This window comes from Podarcis pityusensis (genome assembly GCF_964106645.2).
Source record: "Podarcis pityusensis genome assembly, chromosome: Z".
NCBI classification, from domain to species: Eukaryota; Metazoa; Chordata; class Lepidosauria; order Squamata; family Lacertidae; genus Podarcis; species Podarcis pityusensis.
In genome coordinates, this window is record NC_138044.1 from 3,438,027 (window position 1) to 3,454,123 (window position 16,097).

Genomic DNA, 16,097 nt, shown 5'->3' on the forward strand with positions numbered 1-16,097 from the left:
GATTATTTTCCTTTTACCATTAACAAAAATCAAACTCGAGTGAAAAGTGAATAAATGCTGATGGTTATGCTATGCTATGCTGACTCACTGTCTAAACATCCAGACCAAGATGCATCTTAACTACAACTTGGTTCTCATAGTAAAGCTCCTACAAACGTTTCTAGGTGTCAGTGGCTCCACACGACAGCCAATACACACATGAGCTGCTCACTAGCAGGACTGCTCTTATTTCATGGTGTGTTTCCAACCAACAGCCAGCTGCTTCCAGGATTATGTGGCACTGGTGATGGAGCTATCCAAGCAGCAGGGGAAAGCAACAAGGCGAGATGATATTGTTCCTTAGGTGTTGCTAAATGGAACCATTTCCATAAATCTTTTTTTCAGCGTTGGCTTGAATCAGTGCCACCCAATCCAACAGTATACTATGCTTCCTGCTCCTGGTGTGAATAATGAATTAGCTGTGCATGTCTCTCAAGCAGTGCATATTACCTTCTCCAGCTGGTTCATAATCTCTTGGTTCTGCTGCTTCTGCAAAAAGAGCAAAATGAAGGCATCAACATTAACAGCAAGTCACTTGGGCTTCTAGGTGTGAGTATGCTAAGCTATACTACCAAGTATACTTCCAAGGCTTCTGGATGTTTGGAACAAGTTATTAGAATCAACAAACCCCAAACTCCTGACATAAATGCAAGAAGCAACTATTGCATTTATTTTTCACAACAAAAACACAATCAATCAATCAATCAATCAATCAATAAATACTGTTTCCCATTGCTTTCTTAAATGCTGCCACAAAAGTTTTCTAAGGTTTGTTTAATGCAGGGGTTGCCAGCATTATGCTCTGTGGATGTTGTTGTACTCTAGCTCCCATCAGCCTCAGTCAGCATAGCCAATCAGCAGGAGGACCGCAGGTTAGCAAAAGATGGGTTAATGAAATGTTTAATGACAAGAGAGAGAATCCACCATTGTTCGAATACCACCTTTTTGAATGAGCTGTTGTGTGGGACAGTAAGTTTTTAAGCTGTGCAGAACCTTTCTGTAGATAGGCACTTTTGGACAGATCAAAACATAGCAAACAGTTGGTCCAATAAATGTAGTATACAAAATGGTTCTTGGAACAATTGAGCCCTGTGAGGTAGCAACAGACCCCTCAGATACTTAGGGAAGCACTTCCCTTTCAACTGACCATACAGTGGTACCTTGGTGATTAGTTTGTGAACAGTTTGGATTAAGAACGCTGCAAACCCAGAAGTAGGTGTTTGGTTTGCCTTGGAATAAGAACATGTTTCGCTTCCTGTTGAGTGTGTTCCATTTATAAATTGAGTCCGCCACTGCTATGGGAAAGCACGCCTTGGTTTAAGAATGGTTTGGTTTACGAACGGACTTCTAGAACGGATTAAGTTCGTAAACCAAGGCACCACTGTATATGAAAACCATGAGAAAAGCAACTTCCCTGTTCCCCCCACCCTGCCTTTCTGTAAACACATGTAAAGCTGCAGAATATGAGCTAAAATGCAGAAAAAGAACACAAAAATAATATGCTGAGTACTGGTGGAAGTGCTTTTTAATTTCGCCAGGCAGTAATGCAGCAGGGGAGCAAAACATACACAAAAAGGCAAGTGAGACCTGTGGTGCTGGACACAAGACACAACAGCAGGCTTTAGATGCATGGCTAAATCACATTTAGTGTTATGGCAGCAAGCCACAGTGAGCCTTGAGTTTGTCTGTTCCCCCTTCCTGGTAATAAAAAGAAGGGAAACACACAGTTGGCTGAGATCTAAGTAATAGTAGGAAAAGTGTTCCTCTGAAAAGGCAAAGTGACTCCTGTGTTATTAATTCAAAGAGCAGCTCTGTAAGGAGGGGGATTTACGAACATTCATGGATTCCCTGGAGTCCCACAGCTATCTTAGACAGTGACCAGACAATTGCAGAAGTGACTTCAGGTTATCTTTCTATTGAGAAAATATGTGGCCTTGACTCAGGTAGGCTGTCTGGAAGGCACTGGTAGGATTCCCATAACACCCTTTTGGAACTCCTTCCCCCAGCACACATTTCTTTTTGCTTAGTTAACCCAACTTTGCAGATCAATCTCCTTCCCAACAGTATCTAGACCCCAGAGCTCTCCTAAAATGTGTAACAGGTATGATGAATTCACCTCTGTGAATAATAAATGCAGGGGGCAGTGACCAGCAAGAGGACCTCCTCAGTCACATGGCCTCACATTTGTAACTCACCCAGCTGCCACTCAGAACATTTTTTTTTAAAAGCCTGGCACTGAAAAGGCCGTAGCCCAAACATTCCACTATGTTGAATAGTTTAACTGAGAGTTTTACAGTTCAGTCTAGTTTACTGGATAGACACTGATGGTTGTGATTGTTGTTGTTGTTGTATTGTTTTGTTGTTTTAACTGAACACCACCTGGAGAGTTTACATTGAAAGGTGGCTCATAAATTTCTTAGGTAAATAGGTGGCTGCAATACAACCCAGAAGCAATAATACATTTAATTCCCTGCAGAACCTCATTTTATAAAATTACCAAATTTCATGTCCTTAGGTTTAGTGAGGAAAGATTAAGGAAAAGTTGAAAAAACCTCAAGCACAGGAATGTCTTATTTTGTGTGCTGTGAATTTATTTCCCTCACCCACCAATTTCTCCACAAGACTCATGTCATACTTCTTAAAAGGCAATACTTTCTCCAAAAAATCCAATTCTGAAATGAAGGAATTTAGTATATATTTGCAACCCAAAATCAGAGTGTTTCTGTTCAATACACTGGCCCTGTTCATGCAAATATGGTTTATTATTATGGGAACAAGCTGCAGTGAGTCTCGCGAGTTCCCCACTCCACCCCCCCCACCTTCTCTGGCATAACTAGGAGGAGTTCCAAACTTTTGCTTCCACTGTAGACTAACCACAGTTAAGCATTATATCTGAACCTGGACTTAGTCTTAACTATGGCTTGTTGAAACAAGCCAACTTCAAACCATAACACGGAGGCCGGTTTGTTTCAACCAAACACAGTTAAGAATACTCATAATTTAGAGTTTGGATGCCATGCTGAACTGTGCTTAATTGTAATCTTTCATTTCCAATTTCAATCTCTTTCTTGCAGCCACATCAGAGAGGAGAAGAGGAGTGCATAAATCCAAGGAATGGGTCGGCAAACTAAGGCCCGGGGGCTGGATCCGGCCCAACTGCCTCCTGGATCCGGGCCATGGACGGTCCAGGAATCGCCACATGGATCTGATTCTGATCGTTCGGGCTGCGCCATTCCCCACCACCACCACGACAGCGCCTCCTCCTGGCTTCTCCCTGCCCTGCGTTGGGAGGGGGCTGGCCTTTGATTGGTGCCAGCAGCATTATTTCCCTCTCATTGGTGCCTCTTGGTTGGTGCTAGCAGCAGCAGCAGCAGCAGCGCGATCGCTCCAGCGGCCGCCATTTTAAGCAGGCTCAGTTGGGGCTTTGTTGCTGCCTGCCCCTATCCGGAGCCCTTTTACACGCCGCTCATCGTCCCACTGCCGCCAGCTCCTGCCACTCGCAAAACACAGGAGCTAAGTGCCCCTCTCAAGTGGCCGCCATTTAAAGCATCCTCTCTCTGGAGCCCTTTCGCGCACTGCTCATAGTCCCTCTGCCACCTGCTGCAGCTCGCAAGACCCAGGTAAGCAGCCCCCGCGGCTCGTCCGGTGCTGTGGAGAAGGGAGGGGAGAGTCGGGGGGTGGCTTACCTGAGTAGAATGTGTCCTTTTATTTAAAATGCATCTCTGGGTTATATGTGGGGCCTGCCTGGTCTCCTTATCCGTGGGCTCGTCCAATGGTACAGAAAAATGGGTATATGTGAGCGTTGAGCATTCGCACTATTTCTGAGCGCTGACTTTTTATTTTAGTTTAGTAGTCACTACTGCTGGTATATTGTTTTTGTAGCTCTGTATTTATTGGTATTTGACTAATAGCAATTTTCCAACCCTAGGAAATTACGGTGAATCAAAAAAAAAGAAAAGTTGACTCTGAGTGCAGGGTTTTCAACGAACAGTGGAATTTCGATTACTTTTTCACGCAGTACAAAGAAAGAGCTGTTTGTCTGATATGCCAGAATTCAGTGTCTCTGTTCAAGGAATACAATTTGCTTCGACACTACAATACTCACCATAAAGGAAAATATGATTGTTTGGTTGGACAAGTGAGAAAAGATGAAATATTAAAACTGAAAAGTGGATTGACAACTCAGCAAAATATTTTTGTGAAGCAAAAGCAGCAAAATATTTCATTGTTGCGAGCAAGTTTTCACATTGCCAAGTTCATAGCGCACACTAGCAGACCCTTCGTAGAGGGAGAAATTGTTAAAGAATGCATTCTTTCTGCTCCCAAAGAGATGTGTCCAGAGAAGACTGATTTATTTAGTACATTGAGTCTGTATAGTTACATGTAGGATTGAAGAAACGGGGGGAAATTTGCATCAATATTTGCAAAACTCCTTGAAAAAACTTCATTATTTTTCATTGACACTTAACAAAATCACTGATGTTCGTGATTCTGCACAACTTCTAATTTTCATTTGTGGGACAAATGGTAATTTCAAAGTCACAGAGGAGCTTACAGCACTGCAAAGCATCAAGGGAACAACAATAGGAGAGGGTATCTTTGAAAAAGTTTGCCAAACTGTGCATGATTTGGAGCTGGACTGGGCTAAACTAGCCGGTGTCACAACTGATGGTGCTCCTAGCATGGTGGGGTCTATGATAGGAGTGGTTGCACACATTAACCAAGAGATGGACAAACACAACCATTCACATCCAATAGCCATACACTGCCTCATCCACCAACAAGCACTGTGTTGTAAAAAAATCCCTGAAGTCATGGATGTCATGAAAACTGTGGTATCTTGTGTTAACTTCATTAGAGCTCATGCACTAAACCACAGACAGTTTCAGGAATTTCTGTCTGAGTTACATGTTGACCATGAAGATATTCCGTACCACACAGAAGTCTGTTGGTGAGTCGAGGGAGAGTTCTGAAACCTTTTTATTACTTACTTCTGCATGTTTCTGATTTTATGCTTATGAAAAACAAAGAAGTACCAGAGCTCAAAGATGCAGAATGGAAATGGCTGCTTGCCTTTCTGGCAGACGTAACAGAAATACTCAACTCTTTCAATATTCAATTTCAAGCAAAATTAGACCTCCTCATTAAACAAGTGAAGGAGGAAAACTTCTGGCATCTCCCCACAACTCAAAACATGTCGGCGGTAAAACCAGCAGTTGCATTCCCAAACGAAACATGTGGATTTACTGGAAATTTTGCAAAAGGAGTTTCAAACTCGATTTAAAGAGCTTCACATCCATGAGCAAGACATACAGCTTTTCTGGAACCCATTTTCTGTTGACACTGAAACTGCTGATCCAATTTACCAAATGGAATTGGTCGAACTACAGAATTGTGACTCTCTGAAAGACGCTTTCAAATCAAGCAGCCTCACAAATTTCTATGCTTCTCTCCCCTCTGAGACATATATGAATCTCAGGAACCATGCACTCAGATTTGCAACCATCTTTGGCAGTACCTATGTCTGTGAACAGACTTTTTCCTGAATGAAATCTCCAACCAGATCCAGATTAACTGATGAACACTTGCATCACTTGCTACGACTAGCTGTGACAAATATGGAACCGGATATCGACCATGTCATTAGCCAAAAGCTAATACTTCCCATTGAAATACTTATAAGTTTATGTTGATTAAAACCATTCTTCATTTTAAATATTGTATTGTTATAAGTTTATGTTGATTAAACTCGTTCTTCATTTTAAATACTGTTTAGCTTTTCCTGTTTTTTGTGCACTACAAATACATTATGTTGTAGTGTGCATAGGAATTCGTTCATATATTTTTTTCCAAAATATAGTCCGGCCCCCCACAAGGTCTGAGAGACAGTAGACCGGCCCCCTGCTGAAAAAGTTTGCTGACCCCTGATCCAAGGCTTACACACATAAGCCTTTGTACATTTTTTTGGTCTGAACTGGGCCTTAGAATCCAGAAAGACATGGGGAGGGCACAGAGGTTGAGCGAGAAGTCTTCTTTGCCCAATACAAATTTTGTTACATCAATTGTTCTATGTAGTCCCTTACAAAAACAAATGAAGTAAGCATGTCTGCAAAGTCTGCTTTTCTTTTCTTTTTAAAGTTCACTCCTTCCCCGCCCCCCCAATCAATACACTGTTTTGGCTCCCCTCGCCCCGAGAATTCTCAACACCCAATAAAAGAGCACTTCATGTTCCTGTCAGCCTGCAAATGGCAAAAGCCATTTGTAAGCAGTGCTCAAACACAAGGCATTTCAGTTGCCGATTGAAATGCTACAGCGGGTGTGGAGGAGGGAGGGGGTAGGGGACACAAAGAAAAGAACAATGCAGCAAAAACTAAGAGAAGCCATGCAACAAGCTGGGGAGGGTGAAATGGGGTGGAGGGATATTCCAAACAATGCAGGACTCTTTGCTGACTGAAAACAGGCCTCACATATTTCTAGCTGTATTTTAAAAGGCAGTGAGTAAAGTAACAGTAGCAGAAGCCACCCATGCAAGCTAAAGACAAACAGGCTCACTCACAGTGCCACTGTTGCTCAAAAGATGGTCACTCACTATCCCCATGTTTTAAGTCTAGAAAGCTAAGCCCCAATCTTTGTTGAAACAGATTCAATAGAGTCAACGCTGTTCCAGTTAGGAGAAGTTCAGCAGCAGCTCATCATGCAATTGCAAAGTAGAATCAAAGCAAGCCCTACTTTTAAAGTCTCTATTTGTGTGCATTCCTGAACTCTCAACAGATGCTGAAAACCAATACAATTAGCACTTACATTTATGAATAGGAGAGAGGTTGAAACTCAGCTATTTTCCAAACAAATTTCTCCTCCCCAAAAAAGACTAAACCTGGGTATAAACCACCTTGGCAATTGACTTACTTGATTACTAAATTTAATCTCTACTTATCTCTTGCAACCCACTTCTCTTGCAAGTGGGCAAGTTCTTGGCTATCAAAATCCTCTGTGATTTTGGTTTGCCTCACATTTCTCTATGGGAAATGAAAGCAAGGAACCTCTTTCTCTCCCACATTCTCCCACAAGGTAGTTCTGTAGGCACAGCGTAAAAGATGAACACACCTGTTCACAGTAAGGAGACAGAAAGAGGTCACATCAATGCACAGACATGAGTGTGCTTAAGGTGATAGGCTCAGACCAATGTTTTACTCTTGGACCCTGAACTTCCATCTGTGACAGCCACTACTGGATCACCTTCAAGAGTCCCTTTAATCATGGCCAACAGGAAATGGGATTGAAAGATACGGAATTGGGTACCAATTAATAAACATGCAATAAACAAATAACTGTGGATTATTATAAGGAAACCTCTTGGAAATAAAATTGTTATACTGGAATGGAGGAAGAATAATCTTGCTATCTAGTAATAATAGCAACTGAAACAGCCCCTTTTGGTCTTTTTGTGTAGAAAGGAAAATAAATGAACTTCAGGTGTCTGGAACTGAAGATTGAAAAAACAACACCTAGCAGATTGAGGAACAGTTGGACATTGTCCTAGAATACAGTGGGATGCTATTGTGGAGTGAATGTTTTGAATACTTTGAATAATCTAAATAGACATAATGGGCAAATGGAGAATAAGAAGTCCTCTATTGCCTTGATCTCTATTTTCCTTTTCCTTTTTAATGATATTTAGCTTTTGTCCCTTTTTTGGTTAATTCTATTTTTGTTCATGTTTTATTTCATCTTTTGATGTCCTCTACCTTGAGCTGATGAGGATAATCAGACGAAGATGATGAAGGACTGATGAAGGACTCTGCATGAGAAGCAGAGAAGGGAAGAACTTTCAGGCTGGGAGTAGAAACAGAAGAACCCAGGTGAGAGCTGGGAGGGTATCCTCCCCTTTGTGGCTCTGTATAAAGAGGGCTCTGTACTCTCTCTCTCTCTCCCCTCCTATTCTGTTTCTTTGTTTTTCCCCCTCTCTTCCTTTTCCCCCTTTTTCTCTATTTTTATTTAGATTAGTTTGATCCCTCACTCCCTCCGCACCCCTTTGGCACTTTTCTTTGTGGCACTGTGAAAGAACCCAAATCCTTGCAGACACCCAGAGAGCACAGAGGAGCAGCAAGACAAGGCCAAACATTTTGGTCTGGTTATTTCTTACCAATTCCTCTATCTTTGTACTGAGTTGTTTGTTTGTTAGATTGCTGGAGTCTAGGGCTACTGCCAGCTCCTGGTAACGTGTCTGATGGGCACATGCAGATAGCAGGAGGAGGAGGAGGAGGAAGAGGAAGGGAGTAGAAAAGGGGAGAAAAGGCAAATTATTAAAAAAGGGAGAGAAAATAATAATCAGCATCACAGTTGAACTAATTTGTGGTGCCCATTCTTACACAAACACATCATCCCCCACCACTACCAAATACATACTAAACCACCAAAAGCTTAATCTCCTTTCAAAGGAACATCAGGATGGATCTTTACACTTCCATAATCCAGTCTAAAAGCCACTGCAGGAGCCTTCATCTAAACAAGTAAAACTTTAACATGCAATGTTGTTGTCATTTCTTGCACTCAAGTTAAGTTCTTATTACTAGTACACACACTAGATTCGTTACTATATTGTTCAAAGAAATGCAAACTGACAAAGAGCCAGGAGCACTGCACTTACTGCCATCTCTTTCATATCTGTTGAAGATGTGGCATTTTCCCCATTCACATAGGCCGTGGGCTGTAAAATGCAAGATATTTGCCATCACAACTAGTTAACTTGGAAAATGTGAACATGAATTTCAGTTAAATATTTCCCTTAGTGGGATGACAACACTCCTACAGAATAAGAAAATTTTGAAACTGGAGAGTAAACAGAAAGGTAACTTAGTGTACCCACTACGGCAAGAGGTTCCTTCAAACACCCACCTATATTACAGGCACTCTTCCCCTTCCTATGATTAATGCTAAGGTAGATTGTGTTGGAAGTTCTACAAGTAAAATACCCCATACAGTGGTACCTCGTGTTGTGTAACCTCCAGGTTACAGAATCTTCAGGTTATGGCTGAAGCGCTCTATTGTGCCGTGCGTGCACAGAAGCGGCCCCTCTAGTTACAGATTTTTTGGGGTGCACACGGCAACCCGAAACAAATTAAATTCGTAACCAAAGGTACCACTGTACACGGTTCAGGTAAGATAAATGTCCCTCATAATATACTGATAATAGATCAGAGGATCTTTTAGGTTTGATTTACACATGCAGCCAACACGAAGCAGTAAAGTATTGAGGTAGCAGAATTCAGTGTAACACTTTAGATCATAAACGGAGGTTCACATTTTCAAAGTGTTCTCTTGCACTAAAAATAAAGACACCTGAACTAGGTAGAAAACTAGAACAACAGACTGGGCTAGTATCTTTCTTCCTGGCATGCTAGCTTTTTACCCACAGAGAGGCTATTTTTAAAAATGTGTTTCTACCCCACCACCTCTCTGCTGTCCTGGTTCACACATAACACAAAAGTCTGGTTTATTAAACCATGGCTTAGCATTATGTGCAAACTCAGTCCAGCAGCTTAAATATGGTTTACTACAAACAATCCACAATTAGAAGCAATGCTTTGCTGTTGGCTTATAAACCTAAGTTTGTTTTACCTATGGCTTAATTTTATATGTGAAAGCAGCACTCTTCCTTGACTATGTTTGCTTGACCACCACACTCTAAAATATAAGGTGTTAGGTACGAATCTCCAGAAAACAAACCACAATTTGATTTGTCTGTGAGACAACCTCTCATTAGCTCATAGTTTGTTAAACCATGGCTTAAACAAACTTCATTTGCACATAATGGTTATATATAAAGAGGAAACACATGGGCACTCAGAGCAAGCTTGCAGTGAGCTGTTTGGCTCACTGTTCATGGTTTGGACTCAAGGGAAACCACATATATGAGTTAATATGCAATGCTAAGCTAAACAATGGCTTACCCCCCAGGTAGCACAGCACCAGCAGGACCAGGGGAGGAGCAAAGACGGTGCAATTTTTGCTAAGTACTTGCAACCATGGTCATTCACACTTAGCATTATGCGCAAACTGGACCACTAGCAGATTTACATATAGATGAAAAAGCCTTGGATAATATGGCCAATTATTACTACTCCTGTTGCTTTAGTGCTGAGATGCTTTTAACTGCTTCTTGTCTAGCTGTATTTAAACTGGATTATTCCAGGATGGTTCCAGTGGTGAACTATATAGTTTCTTGAATATAAATATGCCACTTTTAAGATGTCACAAGATTAACAGGCTAACAAGACTACATCTATGGAATTTGAACCTCTGATAAGAAATACAGTGGTACCTCAGAAGTCAAATGGAATCCGTTCCGGAAGTCTGTTCAACTTCCAAAAAGTTCAGAAACCAAGGCACAGCTTCCGATTGGCTGCAGGAATCTCCTGCAGCCAACAGGATGCCGTGTCGGACGTTCAGGTTCCAAAGAACATGTGCAAACCGGAACACTCACTTCCGGTTTGCGGCATTCGGGAGCCTAAACAGTCAACTCACAAGGTGATCGGGATCCAAGGTATGACTGTAGACAGGAAACAGCTTCTTTAAGAGAAGGCGAGCAGCCCTTTCATGTGTTACCAGTGTATAACCCTTGAGTATATCTCATTCACACACACTTCCCACAGGTCACATGACACACACCATTTCTGGCTTTCAGTCTGAAAGCATCTTCAGGTTTTATTGTCTGGCTGCAAGGAACCATACAATAACTGAAAATTCAAGAGCTGGCCATATAAAAATAAGAAACGATTAAGAGGCAATCTAACAGCCATCTTCAGATATTTGAAGGGCTGTCACAGATGATGGAGCAAATTTGCTCTCTTTATTCCAGGGGGTAGGACCCAGACCAATGGACTCGAATCACCAAAAAAGAAAGAAAAGGACTAAATATTAGGAAGAACTTCCTGACAGTATGATGGGTGTTCAACAGTGAAACAGATTGCCTTAGAAGGTGATGGACTCGCTTTTACTACAGAAGTTTATAATCAGGGGTGTTGTAGTTGCAGATTTCCTGCATCAGCAGAAGGATGGACTAGATGTCCTTTGAGATCTCTTCTAGGTCTATGATTCTAAGATAGACAGATCAGAAGAACTTGGCTTTTACCTGATTGACCATGCCATTAAGCTGTTCAGACAGCTGGCGGAGACTATCTGCCAATGAGAGGGACCTAAAAAAGGAACATGACACACAACAAACATCTGTAATAAAGTAGACATTAAGAACAATCCTCATTTTTAGTGACTGGAATATGATCGAGAGAGCAGGAGAGAATACAGAGAGAAACCTCTCACCTATTTTCTTCCAAGGCGTTTTTATGATCAGTGTCACAGATCTGTGAAATAAAAAAGATACATTACTGTAGTAGAAAGCAGAAACACAAATATATGGATATGTACAAGCATGCACATGCACAGATATATGTAACTCCAACAAAAGACTGGATACACTCCTCTCCTTCTGAGTGACACCTCACAACATCTACCATTGCTTTATTCCCCAACGCAAGAATGAAGGACCTGCAGCCCTCCACATGTTGTTGGATTCCAGCTCCCATCATCCCTGCCCATCAGCTAGGACTAACGGGAGCTGGAGTTAAACAACATCTGGAAGGCCACAGGTTTTGCATACCTGCCCTGAGGACTGCTTCAACACAGGATGCACAAAACACAGCACACCTAGACTTCTATACCATAGCACATGGGTAGGCAAACTAAGGCCCGGGGGCCAGATCGGGCCAAATTGCCTTCTAAATCCGGCCTATGGACAGTCTGGGAATCAGCGTGTTTTATTTGTGGGGCATAGCAATTTGTTCATTTCCCCCCCTCCAAAATATAGTCCGGCCCCCCACAAGGTCTGAGGGACAGTGGAACAGCCCCCTGCTGAAAATGTTTGCTGACCCCTGCCATAGCACAATTCAAGAAAAAATACTTAATAAGCTTCACATATTTAATGCTCAAGCAAAGGGTCAGGCTGGTTGTCTATCACTTTGTTTTGTTAGGAATTTTTCAATTAACACTTACTTTTTTAAAAATATAGAAATATTCATTACTTTAGATCAGGAATGGACAACTTCAGTACACAAGGAACCACAGAGGATATGTATCATGAGTCAGAGGGCCACAGCTCACACACATTAATATAAATTGCATATAAGCTGAACAGACAGGCAGAAGGTGCTAAACCAGTTGGTTGACACCATCAAGTTATTCCTATCTTGAATTTATTACCTAAGAAGAAGGAAATTAGCCTCAGGGCTTGGCAGATATGGAAACAGAGTAGACAAATATTTGGCTTTACTATTGCCCTTACATTTCAACCATCTAGAAGAGATGTACAAATAAATGTTAAGATGTGAAAGCTAATCTATAGGCTAAAGGAGAGAGCTTAGGGGGCCACAGTGCCCAACACGGTGCCCAACTGTACTCATCTTACCCTTCCAACGAAACTACATTCAATCAATGGCTGAAGACTGAGAGATGAGGAAGGAATGTATTGTGCAACCTAAATCTAAGTGTACTGTATAGCCAAATCCTCCTATAGTTGCAGACTGACAGGCCAGTGTTGGTAACTGAAATGTCTGTGTTACCATCACCTCCCCACTCTTTTGGGAAGTATGCTTTGCTTTATATTTCAAATACACACACGCACGCACACACACAAAGTTATCTAGGGTGTTCAGTGTGGGGGATGCAAACATTGACAAACCTGCAACAGCTGCATGCTACCAGGACTTGGAGCGGCAGAGCTAGGCAAACTGTTGCTGTTAGACAGCATGTGGACACCAGCAGCGAGTTGTTCAGCATTGTGAGCGGAAACATCACCATCACAGTATGCCTGTCACAAAACATACCATAAAGATTACAAGCACCATGCAGGTGAGGGGGAACCCAGATGAATACAAGCATGCACCATTTCTAGAAGAACCTGTCAAACCTAGAGGCAGATCAGCGGAGGAATGCTCTTCTCAGAACAATGTACAAAAAATGTACATGTACCAAAAAAAAGCTAATCCTGTGAACTGTCACTATCTGCTGGAACTTCTTGCAGAAATCAGTTCAATGTTTTTGGTGTGATGCAAACATGGTGGGCAATGCCAACCTCAACATGGTTCATGTTACATTGATCCTTTACTTTTGCAAAGTGCCTATTCCTGGGAAGACAGCTAATCAGATAGGGATGGAACAGAATGAGTCACTATACACACCTAGATTGTATAGTGGGAGTGGGGAAAACGTTTCTCCCAAAGTGTTGTCCGTGGTTTCCAAGACACCGAAGTTAGAGACTGGCAACCAGGGACCAAATTTAAACTGAATGTAAAGAGGAATATTGTCTGTTAGACCTCAGTGAACTGGTGCACACTAACCCTAGGTTCAAGTTATTAAATATCCAAAGAGATATATCCCAAGCCCGCAAACAGCTCATGGATGAAGTTCTAAGCCAGGGGTTGGCAAACTACAGCCCAAGGGGGTGTTGTTGTTGTTGTTGTTTAGTCGTTTAAGTCGTGTCCGACTCTTCATGACCCCATGGACCAGAGCACGCCAGGCACTCCTGTCTTCCACTGCCTCCCGCAGTTTGGTCAGACTCATGTTTGTGGCTTTGAGAACACTGTCCAACCATCTCGTCCTCTGTCGTCCCCTTCTCCTTGTGCCCTCCATCTTTCCCAACATCAGGGTCTTTTCCAGGGAAGAGAAGAGAAGACTCCCTGGAAAAGGGGGTAGTTAAGCCGAAGTTAAACCACCCCCCGGCCCTTGCTGCCTGCTCACTCAGTCCCCGCACGGAGCTAAACAGGTGCGGCGCGCTGGTTTAGCTCTGTGTGGTTTAGCTCTGTGTGGGGACTGCCTTCCAGGACACAGCCACAGCTTCCTATCAGCTGCAGGAAGCTCCTGCAATCAATAGGAAGCCGCAGATGCCTCCTCCTCTGCTACCATGGCTCCGAAAGCCAATGGGCAAAGAGCGGTGGGCATGTGCGCATGTGCACGGGTGCATGCGCGCTCTGGCCCGCGGGCAGAAAAGTTTGCCGACCTCTGTTCTAAGTATTAGAGAAAGGGAAGAGGCAGCAAATTTGAAAAAGCGGCCAACAGGGCTGGGAGGGAGAAAGAAATAAAGTGACTCAGTTCAGATATAACACCATTCAAGCATTAGGCTCATTTTTAGGGAGAATATCCAGAGTTGTTTTGCTACTCCTCTGATCCTGCTGCTGCCACACTGCTGTGAGCAACATGTCTGAACCCAGACCCATGGTTTATCTTGCTCCAGACTAACCACAAATGGTTTGTCACGTCATATAACAAACTTGGGCTACAGCTTGTGTTCTGTCTGCAGTAAAATAAATCATGAATCTGGGTTTGGGCATAATATTAAGTCAAACTAGCAGCAGCAAGACAAAATGAAGAATAAAGCAACTGTCAACTCTCCTGGAACCTGCATGTTTGCTTATCCATGCTAAGCCATGATTGGCCACTGTGAGAAGAGGATGCTGGACCACATGGGCCTTCAGCCGAACCCAGTAGGGCTCTTCCTATATGTTTTTATTACCATGGAAATTTTAAGTATTGCTAGAATGGCTGGTACCCACCCACCCTTCCCTGCGCAAGCATCTCTAACCTTCATTTTATCCTGGCACTTTTGTTCCCAAGAACACATACAGGGGACAAAGAGACACATTTGTTAGATCTTCAAATACGCACTTTGTCCTTTGACACATTGTACAACTGTTAATGCAATCAGCCTCCCAAAGTGATAAAAGCTCATTCTCAGACAAAAATCTCTGAAGCCTATAACATGTGGTAGCCTCAAGAAAATAGATCACACATTGGTGACTTGGACAGTGTGAAGGTCCCAAGCACCCCAACACCTCTGAAGGTACATGATTTTCCTTCAGGAGCTATACTGAAAGATTTCTGTTCTGCCTAGGCCCAGCAACAGAGGTTGTGCAAGCACAAATAACAATATTATCTCAGTTGCCAGTATTCATCTTTTCTGCCCAGTAGAGTCAAATAAGTATTCCAAGGTAGCATTTCACTAAATCTGACATTCTACCAAAAAGAGTTCAGGAACCCTCCTTCTAGTTAAGAGTGCTCTCAGGGTGTCGATTCTACTGCACAGTGAGCAGTCCAACATGTTGTTGTTGTTGTTTAGTCGTGTCCGACTCTCCCTGACCCCATGGACCGAGAATGCCAGGCACTCCTGTCTTCCACTGCCTCCCGCAGTTTGGTCAAACTCATGCTGGTAGCTTCGAGAACACTATCCAACCATCTCGTCCTCTGTCGTCCTCTTCTCCTTGTGCCCTCCATCTTTCCCAACATCAGGGTCTTTTCCAGTCCAACATACCAGGGATCAATTAAGTAAACCCCTATTGGTAAACTTAACTGGAAAACCCGACTCTTTCCATCTCAAGTACCTCCTTGGATATATGTCAAATGATACTACCCTGGGCATGGCTAAGTTCCTCTCAGAAGTAATAAGAAATAGAAACCAACATGGTCTGGATAAAACATAGTGACCGCCTTAGAATCCTTTTCTTGTATTTCTGTTTTATTTTGCTTCTGAAAATGTTTTTGTGGGTCTTTGGACCAAAATAAAGAATGTGTGTGAGTTAGGAGTGTAACACCCTTAAAGGACCTACTGTATCAAACACTAGCCATATTCAGGCATTCACCTACTGCTGCCGTGTACGTATTAAGGGTTCATGTCTTTAGAGCAATGGACCCTGATCATGTACCATCACAAACTGCAGTTGGAGCCTACACACATAGGGCAATTTCTCTTCTACACATATGCCTGTACACACAACAGTGTGCAGATAGCAGAGGAAGAAGTGGTGATACAAGGGCAGGGCCAGCAGGCATAGCAGTTCTTTATCTTTATCATCTTTATCTTTCACTGGATTGTTAATCACATGGGCAGAAGGTTTTACACTGATCTCATATATTGTCACAAACTGTGATATAAATTAGTGCAGAGAATCAGCATGGTGTCAGACTAAGACTGGGAGACCTGAATTCAAATCTCTACTGAGTGACTCTCGGCC

General features: G+C 42.6%; 1 protein-coding gene across 6 annotated transcripts in view; it reads right to left on the reverse strand.

The window, feature by feature from the left end:
* The window catches only part of GOLGA2 (golgin A2), a 50,424-nt gene that overhangs the window by 20,057 nt on the left and 14,270 nt on the right, over window positions 1-16,097 (reverse strand). For 3 of the 6 annotated variants that reach the window (XM_080990858.1, XM_080990853.1, XM_080990854.1), the window contains 6 exons: window positions 12,773-12,901; window positions 11,359-11,399; window positions 11,171-11,234; window positions 8,687-8,746; window positions 8,183-8,263; window positions 490-528 (listed from right to left, as the gene is read on the reverse strand). In XM_080990858.1, the coding sequence (XP_080846984.1) occupies window positions 490-528; window positions 8,183-8,263; window positions 8,687-8,746; window positions 11,171-11,234; window positions 11,359-11,399; window positions 12,773-12,841 (354 nt within the window). In that variant the 5' untranslated portion in view covers window positions 12,842-12,901. The remainder of the gene's footprint in view (window positions 1-489; window positions 529-8,182; window positions 8,264-8,686; window positions 8,747-11,170; window positions 11,235-11,358; window positions 11,400-12,772; window positions 12,902-16,097) is intronic. The other 3 variants (XM_080990857.1, XM_080990856.1, XM_080990855.1) reach the window with 2 other exon arrangements.